Here is an 18,451-nt window from a genome sequence, read left to right as displayed (position 1 = left end):
GTGATCTAGCCTTCCTACTGGGGTTTGGGCACGGTGTAAATTAACGACCCCTCTATCGCGTGTATGGAAATTGTTTTAACGATGCGGTTTAACACATCACTGAACCCCCCATCCAGGCTTTCCAAGGTCATGAAACATGTTATGAAAATATCCTAAAATATAAAATATCATGCACTTGGAACATTAGTGGAATTTTAAAAAAATAGATGTTATAATTTAATGTTTAAAAGTCAGAAAGTGTTTGCAAATAGCCTTTAACTGAATCTCCCTCTCTTTTTTTCTCGAAGAATTGCATGAATCATCTGAAATCCAGTCTTTTTGTCTGTCTTTGATGAATTTAATTGACTTTTCCAGCCACACTTTTGATCTTTGGGTAATAAATGTATCTTCCTAAAACAATAGCCTAATAATAAAAAAATAAAAAAAAGGTAAGCTGATAAAATGTAGAGATGTTATATTTTGTTTTCATAGTTAGGCTACCATTTTCATTTTATTTTTGTGTTTGAGTTTAATAATGTCAGCATAAATTAAAAGCAAAAGTTGTCTCGGTTCTTTGAAAAAGAGTTAAGTTTAACATTTTAAATCAATGGGCGATCCATTCCAGTGGCGCAATGAATAGCAAATCCCAGTTCTTTAAATTAGTAAATATTACATTTTAAAATAAATATTTTAATATTAAAAATTACAGTTTTTGGATCCGTGGATTTTAAAGTTTTCAACAGCCTTTTGTTTCTGGCAAAGTTTTCAAGTTTGCTACAACAGATTGTTTCGCATTCATTGTAAAAGAAATGCCGCCATCTTCTGTTTATTGTCGGTATTGCAGAATTTTTGTTTGGTGTTGTGTGCGGCATAACAAGATCTGTGCACGAATGCAATAATTATTTTTTATTTATTTTTTTTAATTGTCATTAGTTCTCAGCTTCTTTACATTGACTAATTGTGTTTAACATTAAAACTTAGCGTCGTGGTTGTAAACATACTTTTAAATTGTATTAAAATCAGCAGTGAACTTATTGTAATGTTTCATGTTCTGGTTATGAATTGAAGTCATACTCATTGATTTTTGAATATTTCAGGCCTCAGGCATTTTAGTTCACGGCCTAAACCTAACCTTTGTGATATACATTTGGGAAGCCACACCCATTTAGCACTGTCCTGCTTTTACCAACAGGGGGAGACAAATACCACAAGACCACGAACTTGTATTACGATATCACACATTACTAAGCGTTTTATGTCGTTTTATTTAGCATTGAGCTGTTGAACAGGGTAATATAATTAAAACCTCTGAATTATATTATTTTGTTGTCACAAGAAGTTTTAGAAACTAACAGAAGTGATCTATCAGTTACCACGGTAGGTTAGCCAACCACATTCCTGCTGTCCGTGAATGTTTACTTTCACACAAAGAGGTTTATGACCTTCTGAACTGTGTAACTGCATTATATTTACACTTCATATTCTTTCAGCGTTATTTCTTGTACAGTCTGTTTCTGTGTGTTTTTTGTCTGTTTGTTTGTAAGGCCACATTGTTATGGCCTGTAGGTTCCTGGTATGGTTGGGTCATTTATTTTGAGTTTATCTACATGCACGTTGCATACGTTTAGATAAGCTAAATGTACAAATAAGACAATTTTTGTTTTGTTTTTTTAAAAAAACAAAGATTGAGATTTTAAGAATCTTTTTAAAAATCTTTTAGAAATGTTAATCCACTTAAACAAGCCCTCATTCCCATCTAGATTACTGTAATACTTCTTGGCACATAGTCCCTTGAAAAGTAACAACTTTGTATTGTTTGTATTTGTTTATATCAAGATTATAGGTTACAGTTTATATGAATGTATAATGGAGAGTATATATATATATATATATATATATATATATTATTGTATAGAGGTGTATATAAGTTTTTCAACATTTTGATTATCACCAATTCTCATTTTTTCACTTTAATGGTCCCGGTTAATTTTTGAAGACATGATGATATGCAGAATGATGGTATACAGTTGCTAAGGTGCTTTTTAAGTGTTTCATCTATATTTCTATGTGGTTGCTTGGGTGTTTTGAGTGATTGTTAAGTGACTTCTAACTGGTCCAAGATAGAAAATCTGGTGATGTTAGTTTTAACATATCATAGTTTACCATATTATATCATTTATAGCATGTCACACTGCAGAAAACTGTCACTACTTGAATGTCATGTCAGTTAGTTTTGTAGGTTTTTTATTTATTTATTTTTTGCCTGGTCACTATGTTTATTTGTTCAAGTACTGAATGAGCGTGCTGTGGACCTGATTACATAAAGGACTGTCTAGCAAAATATATTCCTGTTGGACACACAGAAGCCTGTTTGCTGGTCTGTTGGTCAGAGGGAGAGCAGTCAGTGGGTATTTAGTGTCTTAGCTTCTTATAAACAGTAGTGCCCTCCGCTTTTTGTTGCGTATGCAAATCTGGCATAAGTCTGAGCAAGTTTAAACAAGTAGCTGACTTAATTTACAACTAAAGTGTGTGAATGTACCTCACGTCTCCAGATCTCAAGGGGCCTAGGAAAGCTAATTTTCATCCAGCGCTCCAGCCTCATTCTCTCTGTCTTGTTATGTGTGCATAACCTATATCAGGCCCAGAATGCATCAGATGCATTGCTGTACTCACAGCGTAACCCACTTACAGCTTAACCAGACTGAAAAGGGAGCTTATTCACATAGAACTATGGACCGGGGTTAACTATGGTCAGGATCTCTCTTTGTCTCTCTTCTCTTTCAGTCTACTCCAGATCACTCTACAAATGCCCTTGTAAATTTTATTACCCCTTATATGTCATCCAGGAAAGAGATGAAGCCTGATGTTCTAATTACCAGAAGGTTACACCAAGAGGAAAATGATATTGCTCTTTCATAGCTCAGGAGATTTAAACAAGTCCTTGGTCATGTTTTATTTAAGTAGCAACTTTGTCTCAGATGTTTCTCTTAACATTTCTTATGGACACAAATGAGACTATTATTGACACACAATAAGTAGAGGAAATTATGAATATGTGATAACACAGTTATTTTGCATAAATAGATAGATATTGATAAAATAACTTATAAGTTGTATAAATACAATTCATAATTATTATATGTGGGTCATTGACAAATAAGGTTTTTAAAAGTGTAATAAAAAATGGAGAAATAATTAATTTTGAAGTTTTATTAAGTGTTAACAATGAGATTATGTGGTTTTTATAATCCATTAACACTGCTTTTGTCATTTTTTACAAGATGGACAAAATTTGTCACCAAAAAAGTCATTCGGTTTAACCAAAATTTTGGTTTTACCAAATGACACTTGGTTATACCGAATGACGATATTTTCAAACAATGCTAACAGACTGATATCTAGCTAAAGGACAATCATCAAACATTTTATATTTAGTACAAGTTTTTAAAATATTACAACATTTTCCATGTTTTATAGGGGTTGTACGGAATGACCTGATGTTTCGGGACATGCGTATGAGCAACTGAAAACATGAATTTTTCGTTATAGTTAAGAGAGAGTTAGTTGCCTTGCTTCATGACCATGTGGTCCTTTGCAGATGTCTGAATGATGTCACATCCTGTTACATGATATTGACATGACTTGATCCAAAATGGTCCCTTTATATTGGTTACTCTGAATGACGTCAATGAAATTCATTTTTCTGGACATTCTTTCTCATAACAAAGCGACGACTTCTACACATAATTTTAATACCATTTTGCACTATGTTGATATATGATGTTATAAAATCATGCCAGAATAAAAATATGTACATTTATTACATTTTAAGGTATTTTAATCACAAATGAAATGGCTGTATTGGCCTTTGGACGGTTAAACCGAATGACCTTTTGTCACTTCAAAATCTTTAAAATACTTTTATATGTAGCAAAATATAATTAAAACATTTTAGATTCAATAAAAGAGATCTAGTTGTACTACCTTACATACTTTGGATGTCATATCTTTGTTTTTTATTATTATTAAGGACTTTGGACAAAAAAATGACCCGTCACGTCATTGACCCGTATATGATTAAACAATTATTTGCATATATATATAGATATTGATAAAATAAGCATAATTGAAATTATTAGAATTTATGATTATATTTATGATTAAAATACAATTTTTGCATAGATATAAATTGTTAAAATAAGCATAATTAAAAAAGACTTTATTGTCATTGTGTAGCACAACGAAATTACTCTTATGACAACCCCAAAGGTGCATTGAAAATCTAAATTCAAGAGAAAAATGACCATTTAAAATGAAACAGAGTACAGGTAAGCAACAATATATCCTAAAATACAATAATTAAATAACTACAAGATAAAATAGTTATAAATATGAATAATTAGCATAACAATACACTAAATAAATACAATATAAAGGCTAAGTAAAGAGAATCATCATACAAAATATTTAAAGTTGCTCAGAATATACAGTATTAACACAAATAACCAACACAATTAGTATTGCACATGTGTATAGCAGCATTATTTCACGTATTATTGAACAATTAGTCACAACATAGCTTATTGTACATGGTCAGACAGACATTGCTGTTGGACAAAAACAACAACTATTTTTTAGTCTGTTTGTGCGTAAACGGATTGATCTAAAGGGTGAGTGATGTCCTTGATGATGTTTTTGGCCCTTCTCAAACAGCGAGTCTTATGAGGGTGATGGCAAATCAATGCCAACAATGTCCTGTGCTGCTTTTACAACCTGCTGCAGGGCTTTTTTGGCAGTTTTGGTACAGCAAGCTATACCAGGTTGACATACAATTAGTCAAGAAGCTCTCTATAGTGCATCTATAGAAACTGACCAACAGCTTCTGGGGAAGGTTAGCTCTCCTTAGCCTTCTCAGAAAGTAGAGGCGTTGTTGTGCTTTGCCTGCTATACCTGCAGTGTTGTCACCCCAGGAGAGATCCTCTGTGATGGTAACTCGTAGTTGGGGACTCTCTTCACGACCTCTTCTTTGATAGTTACTGAGCTGCGGGTGATCTTTTTAGTGGTCCTAAAATCCACAATCATTTCTTTGGTCTTTTTGATGTTTTAAGACCAGGCTGTTGATGTCACACCACGCTGTCAGTTTCTGAACCTCCTCCCTGTATGCAGCTTCAATGTTGTTTGATATATGAGCACAATGACAGTCGTATCATCTTCAAATTTAACCAGAATGTTTGATTCGTGGGTAGCTTGACAGTCATGGGTGAAAAATGCATAAAGCACATCCTTGTGGCACACCGGTACTCAGATCTATTGTAGAGGATGTATGCTTGTCCAGCTGCACTGACTGGGGGAGATTGGTGAGAAAGTCCAAATAAAATTATAATAATTATTTATTTAAAAAGAATGAAATTCAATATACTATGGACATTTACTCAATGTTTATATTATAAGTGCTTGAGGCACTTTAATTTCTTATCATTTGGCACACAGGTTTTGCCTGCCAGCAGGACTTTGCCCGACTCTTGAGCCATTAGAGGATTTATGTCACCATTGGGTACAGTCAGACTGGCACACAAACACCAGACGTTATTTGCAAAGATTTAAGACCAGAGCTCAAGCAACTAAGCCACAGTTAGCAAGACATTGGGTGGTTTCCAAGATCTCTACAATTTTTAGATTTCTAAAGCAATTTATTTTTTGTCATTGTTTCTAGAATCCCGGTGACCTGATAAAAGGAAATAGAATTCCGCTTATTTATTCTTTTTCCTGGCATGATCTGCATAGCTTCTAATCTCATTCAGACCCATGACCTACAGTTCACTTCCTGTTTCTCTCAAAGCACTTCCTTTGCACTTGTTGATGAGTCAAGAGTGCAGTTTCAGTGACCTTTACCACTGCAGTGGGTGGCAGTATGTATGTTGGTATGAATGTGTTGGCGTGCGGTGTGAGATTTAGTGTGCAAAAGCACTTTGGCCGGAGTTGTTGCTAGCACAGTTATTTTATGTCAGCACTCACAAACACATGGATGCGATGCACCGCCTTCAAGTGTGAACAATGGTTTGTGAATTTACTGTGATTTCCACATCAGTCTTGGAGAATAGAAGGAATAAATAGACATTTCCTCTCGGCCTTCTGGTTGCACACAAACATGCTCGTAAGCACGCCTCCACAGCCACGCGAAGGACATACGCGCCTTTACACACATGCACGCAGATGCACACATCCGTTCCACTACATTCATGCTAACAAAAACAACACTTAAAACTCCACACATTGTAGCTGCTGTGTACTGTGGTTTTAACATGCACATCTCTTTCTCACACAGGCAGTGTGCACCATTATGATTTCCTAGTGAAGTATATTTCTTCTCACGTTGAGAAAAATATGAATGTGTGAAACCCCTCCCCACCCAGTTAAGCAGAAATCCCTCCTCACAGGTGATTCTGAAGATTTTCATTGGTCAGTCACAGTGCTGAAACATATTTGTCAGGATCAGATTCATCCATGATTTTTCTGAACTGAATCCATGACTAACCAATAAAATTATGCACTTAAATGGTTTGGGGGAAAATATAATGCAATATTAATACATATTGGCCCAGTTTCACAGACAGGGCTTAGGTTAAGCCAGGATTAGGCCTTAGTTCAATTAGTGCATTTAAGTAGTTTTTATAAAAACATTCCTTAGAAAAAACCTTACTGGTGTGAATCTTGAGACAAATCAATTGCACTGACATATTTTAAGATATCTCAGTACAAGTTGCTTTCAGTTAAAACATGCATTTTAGTCTGGGACTATAGTCTTAAGCCTTGTCTGTGAGACCGGGGGATTGTGAATTGTCTTAAAGGATTAGTTCATTTTAGAATTCAGATTTACTCATATGTCATCCAAGATGTTCATGTCCTTCTTTCTTCAGTCGATTAAGAAATTAAGGTTTCTGAGGAAAACATTCCAGGATTTCTCTCCATATAGTGGACTTCAGTGGGGTTCAACGGGTTGAAGGTACAAATTGCAGTTTCAGTGCAGCTTCAAAGGGCTCTACAGGATCCCAGACAAGGAATAAGGGTCTTATCTAGTGAAACGATCCGTCACTTTCTAAAAAAATAAACATTTATATACTTTTTAACCACAAATGCTCGTCTTGCACTGCTCTGTGATGCGCCACGCATGACGTAATCACGTTAGTAAGGTCACAGGCTGGGTAGATTACTTATGAATTGTAATCAATATAATCTCTTAAATTACACATTTTTGGTAACGTAATCTGACTACTTTTTGATTACATTTAGATTACTTTTGTGCTAACCCTTATTTGATGTCACATATATTGTAGGATAATCTTGTACTCTGTGATGCGCCACGCATGACGTGATCACGTTGGAAAGGTCACGCGTGACGTAGGTGAAAGTACAGATCCAGTGTCTACAAAGCAAACATGCAAAGATTAAGTCAAATGCCCTTTTTAAAAAAAAAAGAGGGTAAAACAACGATGAAGTTGGAGGAGAAAATGAGATCCGCCTACGTCACGCATGACCTTTGTAACGTGATTACGTAATACGTGGTGCATCGCAGAGCAGTGCAAGATGAGCATTTGTGGTTAAAAAGTATATAATTTTTTATTTTTTATAGAAAATGACCGATTGTTTCGCTAGACAAGACCATTATTCCTCGTCTGAGATCACGTAGAGCCCTTTGAAGCTGCATTGAAACTGCAATTTGGACCTTCAACCCGTTGAACCCCAGTGAAGTCCAATATATGGAGAAAAATCCTGGAATGTTTTTCTTAATTTCTTTTCGAATGAAGAAAGAAAGACATGAACATCTTGGATGACATGGGGGTGAGTAAATTATCAGGAAATTTTAATTCTGAAGTAAACTAATCCTTTAAAATACAATAAAATATGGTTATACAACAGTTTGTCCAGTGTATGAGCTTGCACAGCGCTTACTGAACGCTTCGAGTTTGTGTGTAGCATGGTGACATGATAATCAAATGTTTGGCTTCTGTCTGAACCATTTATATTGACACTATATGAACCTATGCGGCCTTGTGCCTGCGGCTGAATCACAGCCATACTGAAATTCAGAACAGCATTCAGTGTGATTATTGCTCAACATCAATAAGAAAATCAGTTCCTGTTGTCTGAAGCAAGATGACTATAGGAGGATTGCAAATTTTCAAAATTCTTTTCTTACGAAATTTACTTTTATTTAGCTGATTTATTGACAGGTCTTTTCAACTTAATATGCAACATAAGCTGAATCAAATCAATTTGCAATTCAAATAACATTTTTAAGGAGAACTATTTAAGTTTGCATTTCAACTGTACACAATCTTAAAGAGAAAAAAAATTAATCTGTGAAAGTGTATTTAACACTCAGCCAGAATTCCTCTCATGCTCTTGTCTGAATTTCAGCTGAGTAGTAAAAACAGCTTTACTGCATTTACTAAATTGAAGTCAGCACAGCTGCCTGTCAGCGCATAAACTCCCTCATTGGACTCTTCAATCCATTATTCTTCCCCCACAATTCCATTTCTCCGGGCTTTGCAGCTCGCCACGCCTCGCCTCGTTTTTTCTCAATAGTTGTCAGAGCCTCGGGTCACTCACTAGTCGTCGTGAGGCATCTTCCACTCCCTTTCTTTCTCTCTCTCTGTCTCCCTGTCCTCCACCTTCTCAGGCTCCAGCATCCTTTTTTGCAAAGGCTGAGAAAACCGTGGACCGCGAAGCCGTTCGTATATCTGAGGTTGTTTGAGCTCTTTATTATTTGCCTGAGTGAGGCAGGAAAACAAACGCGAGTCTTTTCTCCTCAAAAGTTCTCTACCCTAACTCCGACCATGTCCGGCGAAGACGCACCTGCCCAGCAGCAAAACGCCGAGGAGCAGAAGCAGCAGCAGCAGGAGACCAAGACGCCCGCCGAGTCCCCAAAAACCGAGAGCAAACCAGACCCGCCGCCCACCAGCGCGTCCACCGAGGCCGCCGCTGCTGCTGCTGACGCCGACACCCCAGCGCCCGCCGCCGAGAAAGCCCCAGAGGAGGACACGTTCAGCTACAGGGCTCTGGTGCTCACCGGTTACGGCGGGTATGATAAGGTGAAGCTCCAGGTGAAGAAGGGGAAACCGGCGCTCAAGAGCGGCGAGGTGATGGTGCGCGTGAAAATGTGCGGGCTGAACTTCGCTGATCTGATGGCGAGACAGGGACTGTACGACCGACTCCCATCCCCGCCGGTAACCCCAGGCATGGAGTGCTCTGGGATCATCGAGGCTGTCGGTGAAGATGTGACTGACAGAAAAGTGAGTAAACTTAGTTTATTCATGCAGACATTTATTGATATTAATATTCGTTCTGCGGTGTTCATTTTATTACATATAACGAGTTTGTGTTGTTTTATGAAAATGTTTCCCCAGTGTTTACAGTTATTTAGAATCTTTAACGGTTTTTAAAATATGTCAGTTATTCAAAGAGAGAGACAACTCCTTAAAGTCCTCTCATATTCACTCGCCACCGGAGACAAAAGAGGAGCGGGAGGGGCGCCGGTAGCCTCATTTCAGAAGCACCGGAGCTCTTGTCGCGCTGACCCGAGCAATGGCCTGGAACGCTAAACGTTCGCGGGAGAGCGAGCTTTGCTCTTGTGTGCGCGGCGAATTGAAAGTAACAAACCGCCTGGTGATACTTTATATACACAGCTAAACAATAACGCCCACTGTAAAGAATGAACTGTCGCGTCACGGTCAATGTATGCAGCTTTGTTTATTATAATGGCAGCGTTTAGTTTTATGGCGACAGAGTGTAAATGGAACCACCGCCCTCTTTCTCTCTGAGATTGACGGGTTTTGTGAAGTCGCACCTGAGACGCGCAGCATCCACACGAGCGAGCCGTCAACTCTAGACTATTTTAGTCGTAAATAATGCTTTCGACATTAATTCAGTTACAGCTATTACGTGCGAACGATGCCCGGTGTAATGCGGGCGCGCGCGTGGAGGACTCTCCCCACGCGCAGAAAAAAAGGGCGAGGCTCGCGAGGGGGGAAAATGCTAATCGCACGCGCCCTTTGTCATCTGCCTCGCGCATTGTGACACCAACATACTCTCTGACATCATTCATCATTCCGGCCAGATTTTTTTCTTCTTTTGGCCTCTTTAAACAGTAATTAAAGTTCTTCCCTTTAGGCCTATACAAACGTCAACGCCTATTTCTGTAGGCATCGCGCCAATGAAATACAGTTTCTTTAGTATTACCATATTTGATATAGTTGGACAGCGATTCTCTTTGTGATTAAAACAGTGTAAATAATAAACCTAATGCTCGGGTTACCTTTCCCAGCCCTAAATCTCTATAGAAAACACTGGAGTCTTAGTATGGCGTGGATTAATTGACTTTCTATGTGCTCCATATGAACAAATCGATGAGTCATGCCTGGTGGTCGCTGCTGGTCTCCATGGCAACGTATCATGGCAACGCCATGCACCGGCGCAGTGTTGAAAGGATTCGATATTTGTATTACCGAGAATAAACATATTTAATGAGAACCAGTCGAGGAAAGCTGTTCAAGAATTGTGCGAACTGCAGATTAAAACCCGAATCTTTATGTATACGAGTAAAAGGGAGGGAAAGAAAGAGGAAGCGAGCAAAAGCAAGCACTAGGCGTTGGCTGGTGGGTGATGCGGAGGAGGAAGATAATGGTTCAGCCCTTCCTCAGCCTCGGCTGTCATCGATATTGAATTTTAAAGGTCATCGTCCACCCTATCTCTCTCTTGCTCTCTGTATTACCATGTCAGCACACAAACAATTGCTTCGTCTCACATTAGGAGACCTGATAGTGCTTGGCAAAGCCGACATTGTTTGGTGAGCATGTGAGGTGAGGAATCTGCTGATTGTGGTATCCAGAAAATGAGTCTTTCTTAGAGGAAGAGACTGAGTGACTGTCTCTGCATCATACCATCTCCTTAAACAAACTCTTGAGAGCTGTAGAGGTGGATGCTAAAGGCCATGACATCCTCTCACATGACCTGACAGATGTTATTCCTAAACTGCTCTCTTGTGCCCACTCTCTGTCTATATTAGCATTTTTAAATGAATAATTCATGTAACTTGTTGCTTATGCACACACACAATATTTATCAGAGTTCTGCTGCGAGGATCAGATGCATCTGTTCACAATTATCTTCCTCTGGACCACATTGTCAGCCTGGAATTTCCTCTCTCTCGCTCTCGCTCGCTCTCTCTCTCTCTTCCCTCCCTCTGTTTGTGTGTGTGTGATTTGACAGGTCGATGATAAACAGCGATGCAGTGAATATCAGTAAGTGAACAGCAGGGACACGCGCCTTTTTAGCTGAATCTGATGGTGCCGTGTTATGTTTCTCATCGAGAAGCTATTTTAACCACAAGATTTTTGACATGGAAACCTGATGTCTTTTCAAGTACTCGTATTTAAGAGCAGTTTAGCTGTGATATAAGAGTAGAGTTATGGTTTTATGAGTTGTGGGCCAAGATTTGTTCAGTTAGTATTACTATATCGCTATAAGAGTGATCAACATATTCAAGCTGTGTCGTTGTAGAATAATAAAAAAACCCTTTTATTGCGCAGTAAATGTCACAGTAGAACAAGAGAGGAGGTAACAGTGTTTCACAAAGGGTAGAGAGAGAGGTTACAGAAGTGGAAACAGTACTGGTGCTATGATGGAAGTATGACCTAATTTGACAATTGTAGGGATTAAACAATGCAGATGAGGATAAAAATATTTCTAAGCCCAGTTTCACCAGCAGGTGCCACATAAAACAAGCAAAAATAAACGGATAGCTTGAAAAGTCAAACTCTGACTGCAGTAGCTTTCAGTGCATTTTAAGTATTTTAAAGGAAATAATGAAAAGAATGGTATGTCTAATGTCAAAAACGCAAAATGTTTCTTGTCACATTTAGTTATGAATTACATTAATCATATCGTATTAATCATATAAAAACATGTCTTCAATTCAAAACGGCGAAATTTCATAAAAATGTTGCGTAGTTTGCATCATTGTATATTACTGTCGGTCGCTGAATATTTCAATCAAAACAGTCGTCAAATGTTTAGCTACTTACTGCTAAAACACAAGTGTTGCATTGGAATTCGCACTCGTCTTCTGTGAACAGTAAGCCCCGCCTTCTTTGACTTGATTGGCCAGCTCACTCATTCTGACAGTGATGAGCGCTGTTAGACCACTGAGGCAGACCAGCCTAAAAATGTAACTTTTAAGCACCAATAATATCAAATATTGGGGGGAAAATTTGACCATTTCTAATTATTGGGGGGGACATGTCCCCCTCAAAGTCTTTGGTGGTTACGGCCCTGTTCTGAAGCGAAGCGATGTGTTTGTGTAAGAAAGAAAAAAAAAAAAAATTCATATTTAAGAAGTTATGAAGTAAAATATCTAGCTTCCGCCAGACCGCCTTCCGTATTCAAGTTACGAAGAAAGTGTAAACTGGCGTCGCGTCAGTTAATCTTTTTCCTTAAATTGAATAGGGCAGGCGTAGGACGTAGCGTAAGCTTTTTGAACTGCAAGAGTTTTACACTTTCTTCGTACGCATTTAATCCTGCATTTAATACTTTTTTAATTATCATGGAATCTGATAAATAGACAAAATTCCAAAAACGACGAACTTCCGCAGGACTATCATGCATGCATATCTGTGTGAAATATATGGAAACATTTCTGCCAAATGGCAAGTCTGTAGTTAAAAACTTAAATGTTATATTAATATATTAATGGAAAAAATACATGATATTGATATAATATATAAAAAAGGGACTGTGTATATCTTGGGTCTTGTACTGATCACCATTTCTATAAAGTTTTTCATCATTTTTGTCACCCTTTACCTTTTCTAGTTTATTTTAAATTCCACAGGGCAAAAAAGGTGAAGGAAAAAAATATATAAATAATTAATGTAATATCTTAATTAATGTGAGGTCATTAAGCTGCATGCATAATAATTATAAAAAATAATTAAGCTATTTAAAAATAAAGAGCTTTACTTCCCAAAAGTATTTCAGCATTGAGTTTAAATGAAAATATAATATAAATAAGATTATAAATAATAAATCAGTTAAAATATATCAGAAATTCACTTTTAATTAGCTCCTGTATAATTAATTGCTATGTCATAGATGCAACAGTGCATTTGTTGTGCATGGTTTTCACCCCACCTGGAGCGTCGTGCTCAAAGGCACAGTGGTGATAAAGCAGGATTGTGATCTCAATATCTCTCCGGCCCACGTGGGATTCTGCCTTAACCGCAGGGATACTGCCGTCACATTACAAAACAAACAAACAGATAAAATAGACAAAATCAGTGCTGGGAGACAGCAAAGCTTCATGGAGCAGAATCCTGCTTATTTCCACAGCAACAAGATTAGAAGTTTGCCGACAGACGTATTTTATGAGCCTAATGCATTAGAGAGCCACTTTACCCTTCAAAGTCTGTGTGTGTGTGTGTGTGTGTGTGTGTGTGTGTGTGTGTGTGTGAGAGTGTGCATGTGTGTTTGAGTTTGTACGCGGAAAGGAAGAGACAGGAGAGACTTGCGCAGCCAGTGACAGACATCTCACAAGACCTTCAGCTGGCCTTGATCTTTGCAGCCTCAGCTGAAGTGTTTGCTTTTGTGCAAGCACAGAATACAAAGTATGATAAATTTGTGACACAAGTGTGACTGTTTTGCAAGCCTGACAAAGAGAGAGAAAAAAAGAAGGGGGGGGAGGTTTGGTTTCCCCGTATGGTGAGTCATGATCACAATTCCTGGCCAAGACTTGAATGCCCATTGATCTGTGATGTGCAGAAAGTCCAATTAAAGGAGGAAGAGGAATGGCAGAAAGCAAGCCAGAGACGTGGAAGACGAGATGAGAGAGACAGGGAGGAGAGATGAAATGGGGCACGGACGTATCGGCTTGGGAGTAGCCCCGTTCTCTAATTGGACAGTATAGACAAAGATGCCCATGTGTCCCTTGGGCCTATTAGACTGTGTGTGTATGTCTTCCTGTCTGTGAGGGAAGCACTGGGTATATTAGTGTTTGCGTTTTACTTTGAGAAAAGCCTCTGTGTGTGTGTGGTTCCTGAAGCTCCGCTGAACATTTGTGCCAAGTTTGTGTGTCCTCAGAAAGAGAAATAAAGAGAGAGGTGCTTTTCCCGACGGTGTGTGTGTGTTTGTGTGTGTGTGTTGTCTTCTCTCAAGCTCATTGAGGCTGAAGGATCTGCCTGCCCCCTGATGAGAGGAACTGATCTTAGAAATAAAGAAAGACGGAGCATGATAGAGGGGGAGATGGGAGATGAAAAGAAGTGATAGACAGAGAAAGAGTGGTAGAGGAAGTGAGATGTTTATGATGCTACTGATTGGGAAAATACACAAGTGGAGGAGGGGGCATAAGTGTTGAGTGTTTTGTGCACGTTACAAAGGTCAGATCAGTCAGTGTCACTGCCTTTATGAATTTTGAACACCGCTTAAAGGTGAAGTGTGCCATTTGTTGGTGCTAGCGACACCAAACAGAATTGCAGTCTGTTTATTTGAGCGGCTTGACCAGGTCTGATATAATAACACTGGGTCAACCAATGACTTGAAAACTTGAAAACAATTCTGAACAAATTTTCACCCAAAAATGAAAATTCTCTCATTAATTACTCACCCTCATGTTGTTCCATGCCCATAAGACCTTCATTCATCTTTGAAACACAAATTAAGATATTTTTTATGAGATCCATGAGCTATCTGGCCTCCAACAGACTGCAACACAACTAACACTTTCAAAGCCTAGAAAGGTAGTAAAGACATCGTTAAAACAGTCCATGTGACTGCAGTGGTTCAACCTTAATGTTATGAAGCGACCAGAATACTTTTTGTGCTCAAAAAAAACTAACAAAAGTAATGACTTCTTGTCTTCTATGTCATTCTCCTACACTGTTCACGTTGTATAGACAGTGCAGAGCTTGAACAGCAATACTGAGCCGGCGTTCGGACGATCAATAAGATGCATTTAGAAAATAAATTTACATTTACATTTAGTCATTTAGCAGACGCTCTTCTCCAAAGCGACTTACAAATGAGAATAGTAGAAGCAATCAAATCAACATGAGTACAACAGTATGTAAGTGCTGTGTCATGTTTCATCAGTAAAGTGCTCGTAGCAAGGTTGGTTTTTTTTTTTATTTTTTTTTTTATAAATATATACGCAAATATATGGAGAAAGAATAGAAAATCGAGAAAAGAAAAGTAAAATATAAATTAAAAAAGTGCTATATTACTGGGTCAAGTTTTGACGAAAAAGATATGTCTTTAGCAGTTTTTTGAAAATGGCTAAAGACTCGGCTGCTCGGATAGAGCTTGGTAGGTCATTCCACCAAATAAATGGGGTGAATTTACTGTAAATCAATCGGATTATAGTTTTAGTCCCTGTTGTGCACATGCTGTGAAAGACACACTTGGCAGTATATTGCGCTATTTTCTAAATGTCGATTAAAAAAACACTTATTGCAAAGTGATGACGTTTCCATTAATCGATGTTATGTGACTTTTCTTTTTTTTTTTCCCCCTCACGTTGTCATTCTAAAAAATCATGGCAACGGGTGTTAGTTGGTTTAAGTATATCGCAGCCACTGCACTAGCCATAATTTTTAATCGAAGGAGACGTAGGCATGTTATCCGAGCATTAATGGCAAGGGAGCGGTCACATATGAAGTGTTTTGATAAATTGTGGCATTTCTTTATGTAGAATCCAGTATTCCTGTAATTCTTTTGTCTTTTATGAGTTTAATAAAGAACTCTCGTCTTCTGTCCAAATATACCGTGCCATCTTTAAAGAATGATTGACTTTTACATACGCCAGGTGATCTGTAAATGCAGAAAAACTGTTTCCATTGCAGTTTTGCGAAATATTCTTTTTTCGGATCACCTGAAAAACCACCTCATGCGAGCGTTTTTTGTGATATATGGGAGTTGACGTGTTTCCATTGGGCGCATTTTCAATTCGCAATTTCAATTTGCTCAACTTGAAGGATAATGGAAAAGCAGCTAATGTGTATGTATCCTTAAACTATTCGATTAAATACATTGTCATGTATACTTGAACACACAGATGGATACTTTAGTTAGACTATGCAACAAACTGTTGTACCTTGATTTTTAACTCCACATGTAAACGTACTTAGGGAGGCTCAGAGGTCTGTGCTACGTGTGTGTGTGTGTGTGTGTGTGTGTGTGTTTGCATTCCTTGTATCTCCTTATTCCAAAGGAAGTAGTGGAAGTCTGCTGAGTTTTCCAGTTTTCCTGTATCTGTGTGTATGGGTCTCCAAGGCAATTAAAGGATTTTCAGTTACAACCGACATTATCAAACAACTCTAAATGAAGCACATTTATCTGCTCCAAGATAAAGTTTAGCGAAACAGTCCAGATGGCCAACAGTACAGGTTCAAATATTTCGTTGAAGTATGCTAACTGTTTTGAAGGATAATGACAACAAAACATAGACAAAAGTTCCCCCAGATCTGTGCAGCTGTGCGATTGTCTTGCCAGAAAAGTAAAAAAAAAAAAAAAAAAAATCCAATGCTACGCAAAACAGCAAATGAGAAAATTGCTATACTGATCCAATGAGCATTATCACATCTTCTCGAATATGGTCTTAATGTTTATTGTTGTACACAACATTGTTGCAGCACTGCTATGGTGACTGACTGTGGCATAAAACACTGAAAGGCATATTGTTGCTAAAACATTCCAGACTGTTTTGCAAATGTTCCTTGAACGTTTCTTTCTCTTTCCTCTTTTGTAGGTGGGTGATAAGGTTCTGGTTCTGAATCGCAGCGGTCTGTGGCAGGAAGTAGTAGTGGTGGCGACCACACACACCTTCCTGATGCCCGAGGGCATGAGCTTTGAGGAGGCGGCGGCACTTCCTGTCAATTACATCACCGCCTACATGATGCTCTTCGACTTTGGGCACCTGCGTCCCAACCAGAGTGTACTGGTCCATATGGCCGCAGGTAAGTGAAAGTGTGTGTGTGTGCTGTGGAGATTATGGAAATGTATTTCGGGCTTCATAACAGTGATTACATGCAGCCTAATGCAGTTATATTTTCATGAGCAACAACACAATGGATACATCCATCATGTGCAGGTGTGCGTAAGTGTTTGTGTACATGGTTCCTGCAGCTGGCCAAAAGGGAGCCCTGGGGCTTTTTATGCCGGCACGAGAGTACAGCATTGGTTTACATTTACTTACGCTCTCCCATCATCATTCGTGAGAGTGGATCAGCGAGTCCCTTGTGTTAATTAACTTTTTCCAAGTGCTGTCCCTAAGGGATCTTTTACTCTGTGTGGAGGTGTACGTATGTGCGGGGGTATGTTGGGAATCTGTGCTCTCTAAATAATGAATGTTGGGAGACACTCTAAGTGCAGGTGCAGGTTTGAAAAGTATATTAGTTCTCAGAGAATATTCCTGTTGGTGTCAAACAAATCTCTTATTGATAAATTTATGAGAGCAAGTCCCTTAGCAGCTGTTTCATTTATAAACGCTTAGACAATGTACTGCCGCCAGTAAAGACTGTTCTGTGCTTGTATTGGAAAACACTGACTGAATTTGGGATGATAGTAAAATTTCAAGCAATTAAGTGTTTTCTAGTTAGAACAGAACGGCGTATGTTTGTGTGCTTGTGAGAACGTGCGCATATTGATAATTCAGCCACAATTCGCTGTCGGATCCCAGCGTTGCCTGTGAGCGTGTTGCGGTGTTAGGTTTTTAAGTGTGCATTTTTGTTCACGAGGGTGTTTTGTGTTTGATTTAACAACCTAAGTGAGAAACTATTTCAGGGCAGGCTAATGGGCAAATTTTTGTGGTATCAATATAAAACAAATCACTGTTTTGATCATTCAAAGTGATATTACATTTGCTTACGAGAGGGAATGTCGGGAAAACAAGTGGAATAGCTGGAATCAAACTGAGGGGAGTAGCTAAATGCATCGAAATTGCTGATAAAATCTGCAAACTAGAGAACAGACTACTCTAGTATGAAACGCCCTCCACATACCTAAGAAATGCCACTATTAAAAATGATAAAGTACCACACAGCCTCCTGTCTGAGAGGACTGCTGAGAAATCATTCATCCAATTCAAGTTTCAAAACTTAAAAAAATGATGTATAATTGTTTGCGCTTTGTAGTGCATGTGTTTTAATGCATGGCTTTCAAACAAAGCTTAATAAGATGCATTACAAAGCTATTTTGTAATGCAAAAAACATGTTTTTTTTATGTTTTATTAAAATATATTTTTAATGGAATATTGCAGAACGGGACAAGTTGTCACTCATATGAGATTGCAGTAAACGAAAGAATAGCAAACCACAACAATCCAATACAAACCACAATAGGGAAGAAAGACTATCGCAATGTCATGCAGACTTTAATATTAGGTGCAGATTCATTGGATCATGGAGTCCAGTCAGTGCTTTTTTT

At 38.3% G+C, this 18,451-nt stretch overlaps 1 protein-coding gene across 1 annotated transcript in view; it reads left to right on the top strand.

Annotated features, from left to right (window-relative positions):
* Positions 1 to 8,551: 8,551 nt before the first annotated feature.
* Positions 8,552 to 18,451, top strand: part of vat1 (vesicle amine transport 1) — a 31,954-nt gene continuing 22,054 nt past the window's right edge. The window contains exons 1-2 of the mRNA XM_051887526.1: positions 8,552 to 9,272; positions 16,775 to 16,982. Of these exons, the coding sequence (XP_051743486.1) occupies positions 8,817 to 9,272; positions 16,775 to 16,982 (664 nt within the window). The 5' untranslated portion in view covers positions 8,552 to 8,816. The remainder of the gene's footprint in view (positions 9,273 to 16,774; positions 16,983 to 18,451) is intronic.

The sequence above is a fragment of the Ctenopharyngodon idella genome, chromosome 3, assembly GCF_019924925.1.
Source record: "Ctenopharyngodon idella isolate HZGC_01 chromosome 3, HZGC01, whole genome shotgun sequence".
NCBI classification, from domain to species: Eukaryota; Metazoa; Chordata; class Actinopteri; order Cypriniformes; family Xenocyprididae; genus Ctenopharyngodon; species Ctenopharyngodon idella.
The sequence above is the reverse complement of the archived record's forward strand: the minus strand, read 5'-3'. Positions and strand labels throughout refer to the sequence as shown.